Consider the following 14,512-nt stretch of genomic DNA (forward strand, 5'->3'; position numbering starts at 1 on the left):
CATACCTTTAGATGTTTTCTGCTTGATTTGTGCTGTGGATTGGTACAGCTTTCTTCTGTTCTGTTATTAAACTGAGCATAACATTTTCCTAAGCTGTTGGCAGAATTGTGACACAACAAATCTGAATCTACTTATTATGTAAAAGTTACACCTCAAACACATTCAGCAATATTCTGACTTGGTGATGAAGATGAGAATGAAACATCTAAATGTGTGTGTGTGTGTGTGTGTGTGTGTGTGTGTGCTGAAGTCAAAAGATATTTCCCCTCTTTCAGATAATGTCTGAGTGGAAAAACTGGAAGACTGACAGTATCCCACAGTAACATTAAAAAACCAACATGTCCCAAAGTCTCCAAGAGGTAAGTGCTTTATCATGTGCTTTATCATGGATAAGTGTAAGGTAAAAAGGGCAAAGAGAAATATATGCCTTTCAAATGTTTTACTATAGAAGATGAAATTATTTCTCTTTTAAGCTAAGGACTGCAGCAATAGAAATAACACAGAACAGGTGAAGATTGCACTTTTTTAAAGGTCCATTTACTCTCACAAAGGATATCAGCATTAGCAAAAAATTTCACTTAACACCCTTGGAAAAAGTCCACTCAAGGTTTGGTTGCTAGCAAAGTAGCAATGCTTCATGTATACAAAATGTTAATATTTGAAGTTTTGTAATGTAATATTAGGGGATGATTTGAATGAAGTAAAGACAGCTTTGAAAAGATTGTTCCAGGATGCAAATTGGAAGCACCATCTCCCCTACTTCTTTATAATGGCACAATTCTCCATAAAGCCAAGAGAAACAGGCAAGACTCCAGTCCACTTCACAGAGAAGTCTGCACCGGGTTTGAAAAATCACTCCGTGCTGCCTGAGTAGAATCCTCCAAAGCACAAATGCCTTTTGAATCAAACTCTTGTCAGGTTGCAGCGCATGCTGGCAAGGGGCACAGGCAGAGATGGCATGCCACAGACCCCATGCCTTGCCTGTCGTCCTGGGTCAGGACAGGAGAAAGAAGCAATAAAGACCAACCCCAGCACTTTGGATCGCACGCAACTTTACAGGAGGATGCCCCATCAGGATGAACATGGCTTATACGAGAACCCACTCTCTCATCGTCTTCTACCTCAGTTTCGTGCTGTTCACCCATTTAAAAAGTAAGAAAGACTCTCTCTCGCTCCCTCTTTGTCATTTCATAAGTCCTGTGGCTTGCTGGAAGGGTAAACACCTGTAGATTCTAAGAGGGTTCATAACGTATTGGGGCTACTAAGGCAGGCTTTTGAAAACAGAATGTCAGAAAGGTTTTGAGCAGAAGCAGCACAAGTTTTAAAAAACTACAGAGCAGATGGCTCGGAGGGCATTGGAGCTCATATCGCTCTGTTAGGTACAAAGCATTTGAAAAACATGTTTAGTCCAAAGATGGTGCTTCTGACATAGCAGAGTTTGTACTTAAATAAATGTGAATACTCAGTATTCTAAACCTCAATATTTAAAATGTTAAATGGGCAAATAATATATTTTTGTTTGTTTGCTTTGTTATTGCAACTTAAGGTACACTGGAGTTGTTTGATTTTATTCTTGTATGAGTTTATTTTTTAATTCTTATTTTTGCTTAAGTTTCTGCTTAATTTTGCCATGACACACGGACACTTCTTACCCTATGGATTATTCAGTTACATGTTCCATTAGGACACTAGTCATTATAACATTTGATTAAAAAAAAAACTTCCCCAAAGAAACCTCAACAAATAACACAGTGTATTTGCATGTATTGTTTTGTAAATATTGTAATAGGCTTCAATTAAGAGAGAGTGAATGTGCAGGTTTTCTTGCTGCTGCTGCTGTTTAAAAAAAAAATTCCAACTAACTTCCCACTTAGGATTCAAAACGGTTCTCCTTCCTTCAACCGTTTGTCAGTTTGGTGACAGGACATACAATACATAAAATTTACAGGGGGCTCAGCTGGTGATGTTTATGAAGCGAAAGGGCTACTGAACAGGTTCTGAGGTGAAGACAAAGTATGTGTGTGTGGGAGAGTGTGTGTGTGTATGTGCGCCCATATGTGTGGGTGTGTGGGGGTGTCTGAAGAAGCCATGTGATTTGTCTAACAAAACTGAATTTTAATCAGACAAGCTTATAGCAGCTGCCATTCAACAAGAAGACTTGGCATTAGCGTACAATGCCTTGTAATCTGGGTCACCTTCTGTTGCTGCATCTCTCAGACTATTGTCGCTCTGCAGTTTTATGGTCTGGTTTAAAAGCGGCATTGAGATCACTTAGAATGAGACAGTGAAATACAATTAGTAAGCAGCAAACTTTAGCCAAGGACAAGATTAGGGTAACTTTTCCACAGAGATACTAAGTGACAATTGGCCATGGGCCGGTGCATATGTATGTGCTTGTCTGTACAGTTGCCTTTCACGTACTCAGGCTTTTAGGCAGGATTTTATAGTAAGGTGGTATAAGGGGGCTATCATGTCAACTTATTTTGGAATATCCCTAATTAAAAGTCCAGAATGCTTAAAAAGTTCCTTACGGTGGAGTCCTAGCAGTGATACCCTTCTTAATCCCTTGAAGACAATGGGTTTAAAATGGTGTAATTCTAATTAGGACTGCATAGGATTGATTAGTTTAAATTAAATTTGATTTTAACCCTTTTAAGTTCTTGGCTACAATGGATTTAGAATAACATTGTTAATGCCAGGCCTCTGAATGCTCAGGTAAGCCTAACACACTACAGTGACTACTGACTGATATTCCATTCACAACAAAGGTATACTGGATGCCAATCTGTTTACGGATCAAGTTCAAAGTATTGGTCTTGACCTTTAAGGCTATAGACAGCTTGGGCCCCACCTACCTGCAAGACCGCTTACCTCCTTATGCCCCCCCCCCGCAGGGCACTTTGCTCTGTGGGTATGAATCTGCTGATTGTCCTGGGGCCCTGGGAGGCATGACTGGCCTCAACCACGGCCAGGACTTTCTCAGTCCTGGCCTCTACCTGGTGGAATGAGTTCCCAGAAAAGCCTGCAAGACGGAGCTCTTCCACCAGGTGTTTGGTTGAGGCAGTTTTTAGCTACAGGGTTATGAGAATAGGTCTTCCCCCCCCCTCACCTCAGGGTAGGTACTAGATCAATCCTGAAGCCTACCCCCTGGTTTCATTCCCAGTCGTTAATGTCCAATTTGATGCCAATTGCTTGAAATGTTGAGGGAGGAGTTTTTAGGAATTGTATTGTCCCGCCATTTTATTGTTATGTGACTTGTTAAGGATTTTTAGGGGATTAATTTTATGATGGGGTTTTTATGGTACTTGGAATTGTTTTATGATTTGTTGTAAACTGCCGGGAGCCAGCATTCCTGGGAGCGGCGATATAAAAGTTCAATAAATGAATAAAATAAATAAATGTCCATAGGGATGCCAGTCCCCAGGTGGGACCTGGGGATCCCCTGGAATTATAGCTCATGTCCAGACAGAGGTCAATTCCCCTGGAGAAAATAGCTGCTTTGGAGGGTGGACTCCTTAGCATTATATTCCACTGAGGTCCCTCCCTGCCCCAAATTCTGTCCACTCCTTGTTCCACTCCCAAAATCTCCCGGTATTTCCTAACCCACACCTGGCAACCCTAGTAGCATTAGCTAACTTGTCTTCCCACCTTGGCAACATAAAATGATACTAATGTTTCATACAGTGATGGGGTATAGAAATAAGAGGCCTCCAAAATGCTAGGAAAGACAGAAATATAGAAGTGGAAATGTGTGATCTTGAATTCCTTCATAAATGTAGCGACTGAGAAGAGTTCTGGTTGTAGTTTAATTGGGGGGGGGGGATTTGGAGAGAATAGCAGGGCCAGAGATTTGTGATGGGGGAATAGGGTCATCATTCCGATTTAGGCTGTAGAAAGCTTTGTTTTGTTTGGGGACTTATTGTGACTGACAGTGATTTCTTAATTTTAAAATGTTTGTTAAAATGATTTGCATTTGAATAGAAATACAACCTCATGCCAACCTCTGCAAAAGCCACATATAAATTCTACAGATAAATAATAGTGCAATGAAGTCACAAAGAATGCAGACTTTATATAACTAAACATTTTAAAACCTACTTTTAGGGTTTGTAAAAAGTAATCTGCAGTACAATGTACTATCCTGGGGTGGAGAGATGCCGATCTCCAGGTGCGACCTGGGGATTCCCAGAATTACAGCTCATTTCCAGACTACGGCATCAGAAAATGGCTGCTTTGAAGGCTGCATTCTATGGCATTGTATTCCATCCCCAGATCTCCAAGGGTTTTCCAGCCTGGATCTGGCAACTCTATTCTCCCATCACCCACTGGCAGCCGGGGGGAGGGGGGAGAGGGAGGATCTTGCAACCCTAGATGAAAACAGTAGCATTTTTGTAAATCCTTGTTTCCTATTATGTTACTTCTGGTTCTTTACCAGAAATGATGTTAGAGTCCTCACCCTCTCTGTTCCCAGGGGTTGCCAGCTGTGACCTGGCAACCCTAAATCATATCTCCATGGGAGCTGGGGAAGTGATTTGCTTATAGTCACACTATGAGCTCTGTGTACATTTTATATGGGTAGATCTATTCTTCTTTTAAAGGTAAAGGTATCCCCAGTGCAAGCACCAAGTCATGTCTGACCCTTGGGGTGACGCCCTCCAGCGTTTTCATGGCAGACTCAATACGGGGTGGTTTGCCAGTGCCTTCCCCAGTCATGACCGTTTAACCCCCAGCAAGCTGGGTACTCATTTTACCGACCTCGGAAGAATGGAAGGCTGAGTCAACCTTGAGCCGGCTGCTGGGATTGAACTCCCGGCCTCATGGGCAAAGCTTTCAGACGGCTGCCTTACCACTCTGCGCCACAAGAGGTTGTTCAGGGAAGCAAAATGCTCCTTCGCATGTAGCATGGTCCTGAACCAAACCGCATACTGTGTGTTCAGAAACTGAGGAGAACCCAGTATGAGACTCATCAGCATAGTGTAGTGGATGCATTGTCAGACCGAAAGCCAGCTTCAAATTCTATCTCTGCCATGGAAAGTTGCTAAGTAACCTTGAACCAGCTAGGTAAACTCTCTTTGAAGGGTTTTTGTGAAGATAAAATGGAGGAGTGATGTAGGCAACTTTGGGTACCCACTGAGGAGGAAGATGAAGTAAAAATGAAGCAAATAAATAACAACAATAAATAAGCCACAACAGACTGTAATAAAGAATGGGAAATAACATTATTCTTCATGAAGTATTCTGTGGAACCCATAAGTTTTGCATTCTCTGTATTTTGTACCCAGCCCCATAGACCTGCTTTGATCAGGAAGGTGATTTCCCAAGTATGAATATCATAGAAAAGGGATTGGAAAACAATTCCCTAATATGAACAGTTTTAATGATTAATGATAATATATTTGAAACAGACACTGGGTTAAGAAAAGACACTTAAACCATTTCCACACAAGGAATCTGCCCCTGGACAGCCCTTGAATGTTGAAGGCTTTTAGAGCCCCCTCCACATGATGCATCCCAAAGCTGTCAAGAAGCTGGGTCACGTTTTGGGCATTTTTAACTCACAATGAGGGAAATCACCAAAACTGGATTTACCACCCTCAATTGTACATCCCATCAGTGAGCAACAAGTAAGGAACCAGGGGCAAGCTTGCATGGAGGGGGAAAGGTGCTATAGTCCCTGCAGCATTGGCACATCCTTGCTCTCACCTTCCCCTCTCCATTTCCTTCTCCGAGTAACTTTTTTAAAAATGGCATGGTTCACTTTGCAGCACAACCGCAAAACTAAATTATCAAATGTAAAATAAAACCTTCTTTAAAGTGTCCACGGTCTTTTTGGGATCAGGCAGCCAAAACACATCTCCTTTTCTGTTCTCTGGAGGTGGAGAATGAGCTGGGGGAAAAAGGGGGGTAAGTTATCAAGCATCCTTCTCTCAATCATACAGGGGTCTGAGTACCATGTTTTTAAGCTAACCTTTTACACAAAATTTTTTGGGGTCCAGGAACCATGTTCAGCTTCTCAGAAATCTACCCAGTCAGAAATAAAGTCTAAAAGAACACGAATCCCAACAGGGCGGAGGATGCTGTATTGTTCTGGTGTTTCTCCATAGAAATGTGGCAGTGTTGATTTTTATTAAAAATGCATCTGTGTTGATGGGTAGGTGGGCATCCCCAGCCCCAAGGACATGACACTTGGGTGGCTTAACATGGCTACAGCTTTATTACAACACATAACACTGAGTGTTGGCATGGCATAGAAGGAGACTTGCTACTGTGGTTAGCCGACCATGCCCCTCACTTATCCTGACAGCCGTCCAGGGATCCCCCAATTTCCCCACTGGAAATTCCATAATCCCTCTGCTGCCAGGATCCTGTGCTATGGAAGTGCCACCTGAGGTATCACAGGGGTCACACACCTCCATTGATCCCCTCCAGCCCACCTGGCAGTGCAAGCCCCTGGTGACTTCCCCTTAAGGTTGGCCCTGCTCGCACCCTGCTGCCTCTTACAGAAGCCCCTGGGGAGTCCGGGCCACAAGCTGGGCTCTCCCCAAAAGCAGGCTCCTCCCTATACCAATCCACCAGCTGTGACAAACAGAGAAATAACAAACTTAAACAGAACAATGCCTGCACACAGGGTGGATGGGAGAAAAGCTGTCCAGCCGCAGGAACAGGCAAAGAGGCCGGGCCTGCACATGTGGTGCCTTATAAAGGCCCTGCTTCCCCGACCCCCTGCATCACAATGCCTCTGCATCATGCCACCACAGGTGCACTGTCCTGGTGCATCATCTCTGCTGCCTGCACTGCCGCCCTTCAACATATGGCCCAGGTAAGTTGAGGCCTTTATTTGTGGCATTACCACATAGCAATGCAGAGGTGTCTTTCTTTTTTTTTCTTTTTAAATTAATTTCCGGGCTCGGGGGGGGGGGGGGGAGAATGTTTCAGTCCATGAGAGACTGCTGGGTTGTGATTGGTGGCTTGCTATGATTGACAATCCAAGGAGCGGAGGGATAAGTTCATTTTGCTTTCCCTTGCAGCCTCATCAGGAGGCAAAAAGCCATGAGGGGGCAGAGGGAAAACGTGGGAGTAGTCTCACAAGAGGAGGGCTGCAAACCTGATGTTTACCATCTAGCGTTTGCAAGCAGGAAGCCACTCACATTTTAACCCTCCCCCAGGAAATGGTCTTACTTCTCCAGGTACAAATGAAGGTTGAGAATTGACATTTTGCTACCCAAAGATATGCTGGAATTTTACTTGGGGTAGTGAGTAACCTCCAAAACAATACTGTTATGTTTCTCATAGTTTCCTCAATGCTTTAATGTTTCTCACAGTTCTCCAAAAGTTAAAGGCACTTTCAAACACTTGGCAACCATGCCAGAACACACTATTCTGAAATCTGAGTAGATATGGTCATCCTTGGAGCAGGAGAACATTAACACTGTGAATCTGTGTATAGGTATAAGAACTGTAAAATATTTCAAAATTTTTGCGCTTGGTTCCATTTCCAATTCAGGGCTACATAAACAACATAGAATACACTTCTTATAATGAAATAATCTTAAGCCTGGTTGTCTGTGAGCATTGGATGCCACACAGGGTATTTCTTCCCCATGAATGGACTTTTCTTTCCCTGAAGGACCTTCCTGTTACTCTGCAACTCCCTCATTAAAGTCTAATTAATGGGATATGATAAAAGCTGTGCTTACAAAGGGATGAGGCTGGTTGGCTGATGATTGGCCCTTGCTCACAAGGAAGATGGAAAGAACCAGAACCTCCCTGCAATGGTAGGGAGGCTGGAAGCATTGTTTAGCCGATGAGCTCTGGAGAAATCTTGTGCTTCAGTCGACCCTCATTAGCTAGCTGGAGAATGAAGTGCCAGAAAGGAGAATATGTAGTGGATCAAGAGTACTCCTGTAGGGAAACTGGATGGCTTTCTCTCTCTCTTTTTACCCTCTCCACAAGATGGTACAGACCATGTGTCCTAAGCTAACATCTCAAATTCAGAAGCATCCCCCCTTATTACCTTTATCATTTACTGAACGAAAAAGCATAGATAATCAGATACTTCAGCTCTTTAGTTCTCCCTTCCATTAGTAGCTCCTGTCTTTGTAACGTACAACTAACATTTCATCTTTGTATTTGAGGCTTGGTTTGGATGGATATAGTGGCTCGGCCCTCCACTAATGTATAAGCAGGTCCCCTGCAAATGGAACCAGTCCAGATAAATGGGTCTTGCTCTGCAATTAGGCCTAAGGAATTGACTCATGGCAAAATACCAATTACTGCCTACTGTTGTAACAGAACTGATTTTTGTTATATATTCCCTGTCATGTAAGAAGATCATAGTCTGAGGAAGAGTGCTTGCACTCGAAAGCTCATGCCCTGAATAAATCTTTGTTGGTCTTAAAGGTGCTACTGGACTCTGATTGTATTGTGCCTATAACATGATTGTTATCCCTTTATCTGAACTACAAGAACATCCAGAGCCAGTGCAGTTTAGTGGCTAGACTAGGATCTGGGGGATCCAGGTGTGAGTGCCCCTTTGCCATGTCAGCTTGCTGGGTGACCTCAGGCCAGTCACACCATCCCAGCCTCCCCTATTTCTTGTGAGGATAAAATGAAGGAGATGGAAATGACAAGCTTCTTTGGTTTCCTGTGTGGAGGGGGGAAGGCATGATAATTTCTGTAGCTTTGTCCCGCCCTCGCACCGGCCCTCCCCTCTCCATTTCCTGCTCCATTTCCTGCTGCAAGATGCCAAACTACTTTGTCAAAGGAAAAATAAAATCTATAAAATGTCCACTGTCTTTTTGGGATCAGGCAGGCAAAACACAGTCCCATTTGTCTTTTCTGGTGGTAGAGAATGAACAGGGAAGGGGCCATCATTGCTGATCTCTAGACCCTGTGACTCAGACTTTCTGGTGCAAAGATACTGTGGTGTAGCTTGTTGCAGCATTGGAAATGAAGGGTGTGTAGCTCTGGAGAAAGTGGACTTGGCAAGGAGAAAAGTGTGCAAGGCGGTGCCATGATTTGTGAAGGCCACAGGTGGGAGGGTCATCACCCACGCCAACATTTCCTTTAGGTAGCTAGCCTTATTTCAGGAGGATGATGTTCATCTCTCAAAATGGGTATGGATCTATAGTTACATGGAATATGGGACATATTATGGAGCTGGCTGCAGGCTTAGGAACTTTAGCAGGAGCACAGACATGCAGGCTACTGCTCTGTGGCAATTTGGGCAATGGGGTAGATCCTTTTTTGGGGAGAAGCCATGCTTGCATGCCAGCCTCGTCCATTTGGGGGCTCCCATAAGGAGCCTTGTGGGTGGGAAGCCATGTGGAAGCATGCCCATGCAGGGGTGGCTGGCTGGCTGACACCACCAGGTACAATACTATTATTTATTTATTTATTAGATTTCTTACCTGCCACTCCCATACGGCTCGTGCCGGGTTACAAAAGTCTGTTTAAAACCCCAATAAAATACTCATTAAAACCACAGACAACAATACAACAGTAAAACACAAGATGCAGCAGCCAACAAGTTCTCAAACTATCCCAAGAGATGCTAGGATCATTCAATTCCTGGTTCAAGTTTATTTATCCCCTTAGAGGGGGAAAGGAAGGGTCGATGACTCCCAGTCCACCATACACTGATTATATACTGGGGGGGAGGGGTCAGCAGATCTTCCTTAGCGCGCCGGCCTAAACCACAGCCCTGTAGGAAAAGCTCCATCTTGCAGGCCCTGCGGAACACTGAAAGCTCCCTCAGGGCCCTTAGCTCTCCTGGGAGCTCATTCCACCAGGTGGGGGCCAGGACCGAAAAGGCCCTGACCCAGGCCAGACACACTTCCTGAGGGCTGGGAAGGACTAACAAATCTGTGCCCACAGAGTGCAGGGCCCTGCGAGGGGCATAGGGTGACAGGCGGTCCCTCAAGTATACGGGTCCCAGACCGCATAGGGCCTTAAAGGTTAAAACCAAAACCTTGAACCGGATCCGGACTGCAACCAGCAACCAATGCAGCTACCTCAGCACTGGCTGGATATGGGTCCTCCATGGTGTTCCAGTGAAGACTCTAGCTGCTGTATTTTGTACCAGCTGCAATTTCTGGGTCCGGCTCAAAGGCAGGCCCGCATAGAACCAGTTACAGTAATCTATTCTGGAGGAGATTGCCGCATGGATCACCGTGGCTAGGTGTTCAGGGGACAGGTAGGGCGCTAGTAGCCGAGCCTGGCGAAGGTGGAAAAATGTCTGGCCGGTTACCTTTTTGACCTGAGCCTCCATAGGGAGGAATTAAAGGTCACTCCCAGATTCCTGGTCTGGGACGTGATGGTCAGTTGTGTTCCTGCCAAGGAAGGGAGACGCACTTCATGGGCTGCCCTCTTCCTCCCCAGCCACAGGACTTCCGTCTTGGAGGGGTTGAGTTTCAGGCGACTCTAGTCTAACCATTCAGCCACGGCTTCCAAACATCTGGCAAATGGTTCCGGGGGGAAGTCCGGGTGGCGTCCATAAGGAGATACAGCTGGGTGTCATCCGCATACTGATGATACCCTAAGCCGAAACTCCGTACCAGCTGGGCCAGAGGGTGCATAAAGATGTTGAATAATGTGGGAGAGAGAACTGAGCCCTGAGGGACCCACAAGGGCATTGATACGGACTCGATAACTCCTCTCCCACTGCCACCCTCTGGGTTCGGTTATGAAGGAAGGAGTGTAACCAGCTGAGCACTGTGCCCCTTATCCCTGTACCGGCGAGGCGGTAAGCCAGCAGTTCGTGATCGACCACATCAAACACGGCCAACAGATCTAATAGAACCAGCAAGGCCGAGCCGCCCTGATCCAGCTGGCGCCGGAGATCATCCGTCAGGGCGACCTGCGCCGTCTCCACCCCATGGCCAGGACAGAAGACAGACTGATATGGATCGAGCACCAAAGTTTCTCCCAGGAATGCCAGGAGCTGGTCTGCCGCGGCCCTTTCAACTACCTTGCCCAGAAACACTAGATGCGAGACTGGTTGATAGCTGGCTGGGTCCTGCGGGTCCAGCGATGGTTTTACTTTCGGTTTGTACAAAAATAAATAAGCTGTTGCTTTCTTGTTACCAAAAAAAGCAATTGTGTCATCACTCTTCCTTCGGCTAACCCTCCTTGGCACTGCAAAACAAAGGCAGCCGCCTTAACGCTCCAATTTAGAGAATTGATTTGAATCCTGAGACAATATATCCCCTGAATTTCCCCAAGAGAAAACTCAATCAGCATCGTAGCATAAGGCAACAGCCTGTCTCTGTGGTGATGCACTCTCCTACTTCAAGTAATGGAGCAAAGTAGAAGTGATGAAAGGAGTAGAATTCCCCCCTCCCCCCAACCCCAGCAGTTGATGAAACAATGCATTTGGGAACATTCCTTTTAGCATTCAAACAAGGGGCTGGTTTAGGCTCCCTCCTGTTCTCCCGCCCTCTATGAACCCAAGCTGCCTGCATTTACAGCAGAATTGAAACAGGCGCATGAAATGCTAGTAAACATGCTGTCCTTATTCTGTAGGAGAATTCAAATTTCAATCCCAAAGCAGTGAAAAACATCCAGGGTCATTAACAGTCATGTCTGCAGAGAATCAAAAAGGCCAAGGGATGCCAACCTCCTGGTGGGGCCTGGAGTTTCCCTGAAATTACAAGTCATCTCCAGAGATCAATTCTCCTGGAGAAAATGGGTGCTTTAGAGCAGTGGTCCCCAACCTTTTTATCACTGGGGACCAGTCAACACTTAACAATTTTACTGAGGCCCGGGGGGGGGGATCTTTTGCCGAGGGATGTCGCTGCCACCGCCTGAGCCCTTGCTCTGCTTGCTTTCCCACCAGTGCCCCTGACTTCCTGCCACCCACTGGGGGGCGCTGCCAGCAGCAGCTGCACAGTGCCACACCAAAGGGGAGCCCCAGCCATGGTGGCTGCTGGAGAGCACCAAAGGTGAGCCAGCAGCAGAGTGGAAGGGCAGCCCCTGAGGCAGCAGCTGGGGAAAAGGAGCTGCGGCCCGGTACCGACTGGCCCACGGACCGGTACCGGTCCCCGGACCGGGGGTTGGGGACCACTGCTTTAGAGGGTGGAATCTAGGGGTGTTCATTTGGATCTGAAAATATCCCCCCAAAAGCCCTTATCAGTATTTTCCAGGTATATTTCAGCACCCCAATGATATCCTGGAATTTTGGGGAAAACCAATTAAAAATTCTGGAAAATAAACACCACAGGTATATTCAGGAATTACAAGGAAGATTGGCAAAGCCTGAAAAAGAGCTGAGGTACTGGAGAGCCGTCTCCCTACTGGCTCAGCTCATCCCCTCTTGGGCAGTCCGTATAAAAGGACTGCGCAAAAGAGCCCAATACAGCTAAGCAGGTGATGAGCAGTCTTCCCACAGGCTCAACATTGGTTGAGGCCAAGTGTATTTGTTTAGGCACAAATGTTGGATTTTTTGGAAATATGCACATTAAAAAAATTGTCATATCATTAAAAGGAAGATGGTAAAGCAAGTAAATCTTTTAAAAAATCTGCCAACTACCCTAAATGTATATTCAAGTAGGCGATCTTTCACCGCCCCTTCCTGTGTCTTCTGTTACACACATGGGAATTTTCTGCTACCAACACTTTCTGCCACCTGCCCTCCTCTAAGGAGCTCTCAGGATTGATAGCCAAGCAGCCTACTCAGGGTTCCTTTACCCAGTGCAACGTTCCCAATCTGATCACACGAGAGGAAAGCCTTTTTAATATTTATTTACTGCAGCAAAGAAATAGACGCAGGGGAGTCCCTAAATCTGAGCACAAACAACAGGATTACGTAGCGTTTAATACCCTTTCCTTTCAGCCATGGGGGTTCTCAGCATTTATTTATGTATGTATTAGGTAATGCCACGTGCATACAATATGGCTTATGTGGAGCTTAGCTGTTATGGAGTGCCATGGGCCATCACTTTGCAGTAAATGTTTTGTGGCTATGTGACTCACTTGTTTCTATCAACATATAGGGCAGGGGTGGCCAAACTGTGGCTCTCCAGATATCCATGGACTACAATTACCATAAGCCCCTGACTGCACATGGCAGGGACTCATGGTAATTGTAGTCCATGGACCTCTGGAGAGCCACGGTTTGGCCACCCCTGAAATAGGTGCACAAGACACAGTTTGGTTTAGACATCCAGGTGGCTGATTTGCCTGCTGTGTCTGCAGCCTTGGATGTGTTTTCTTTGGTTGCAGTGAAAAATGTTATTCTGTGTCTTCACGGGTGACTGCTTGCTTTCCGCAATCTACCATTTGAAATTGTATTTTCCGAGGTTCATGCAGGCCTAGCATTATGCACTTACAATAGGTTTGACTTCTGGAAAATAAACCTTGACATATGTACAGACACAAAATCATTTGAGGACAGGCGAACTAACATCAAACGGGCTACAGGGAAATAATGTATTTCTTTTTGGTCCAAACAAGCCCATTACTATGGCAGCGGTATACAGCTTGAATTTCAGCCTGTTTACTAGAAGACTTCCTCTCGCTGTTTGGAGACTTAGAAAACACAGACATAAAATATCTGGCTGTTTATTTGACCAGTTAATAGATGTTAGACTGAGTTACAAAAAGTTACAAGGTTTAGGAAGCTGTTAAGCTAAGTCAGAAAGCCCAATACTAACTGCTAATAACTCTCCAAGGCCCCAGACTGGGATGCCTGTAATGCCTGTCACCTTTGAACAACAGATATCAAGGATTTGACCTGGGGCCTTCCACATACAAAGTACCGAACAGTGGCTCTGGAGCCTAATGTTTAATAAAGCTGAAGCTAATTGAAGGAGGAGGAAATTCTCCAGCAGATCTTCCAGCATGAATGTAAGCACAAAATGCCAAATGTATGTATATTCTCCAGAAAGCCAGTGTGGTGAAGTTGTTAGAATATTAGACGAAGACCCAGGTCTGAATCCCCATTTTGGCATGGAAGTTTTGCTGGATGACGCAGGCTGCTCATATGCACCCTGTCCTGAGGCTTTTACAATGTAAATCTAGATAAGGATGGAGGTTTAAGGTAAAGGTAAAGGTATCCCCTGTGCAAGCACCGAGTCATGTCTGACCCTTGGGGTAGGGGTAAGGTAAATGTTGACAAATGCAATTGCTCATACAAGTAGTTCATATAGTAGCTCATACAAGTTTCATCCACAAGTGAACACAACTTGGGTCCCGGCAGGGCATGTATGATGTCACTGCTAGGGGAACCCAGAAGCAACACCATGCTTCTCTAGGAATTCCTTGAGAGGACCAATGTCACTTTCAGGTTTCTTCCAGAAGTGATGTCACATGGTTGACCCTCCGAGAGGTGGCAGGAAGAGTGGGTTGCCAGCAAGAATGGGTTGCCAGCTACAGTGGGAGACGTGACAGCCTTGAATACAACCAATCCGACCTAGGATCATATTACATTAAGGCCAATGCTTACAATTGTAATAGGTTCAAAGCAGTCAAGCTCACAGTAGTGGCCAAACCTCAACTTCACTCAGAAATAAAT

General features: G+C 45.4%; 1 protein-coding gene across 3 annotated transcripts in view; it reads left to right on the forward strand.

Annotated features, from left to right (window-relative positions):
* Positions 1–744: 744 nt before the first annotated feature.
* CRB1 (crumbs cell polarity complex component 1) overlaps positions 745–14,512 on the forward strand; it is a 126,247-nt gene continuing 112,479 nt past the window's right edge. For all 3 annotated transcript variants that reach the window (XM_077332727.1, XM_077332728.1, XM_077332729.1), the window contains exon 1: positions 745–1,152. In XM_077332727.1, coding sequence (XP_077188842.1) covers positions 1,077–1,152 — 76 coding nt within the window. In that variant the 5' untranslated portion in view covers positions 745–1,076. The remainder of the gene's footprint in view (positions 1,153–14,512) is intronic.

This window comes from Paroedura picta, chromosome 4 (genome assembly GCF_049243985.1).
Source record: "Paroedura picta isolate Pp20150507F chromosome 4, Ppicta_v3.0, whole genome shotgun sequence".
In the NCBI taxonomy this organism is placed as follows: Eukaryota; Metazoa; Chordata; class Lepidosauria; order Squamata; family Gekkonidae; genus Paroedura; species Paroedura picta.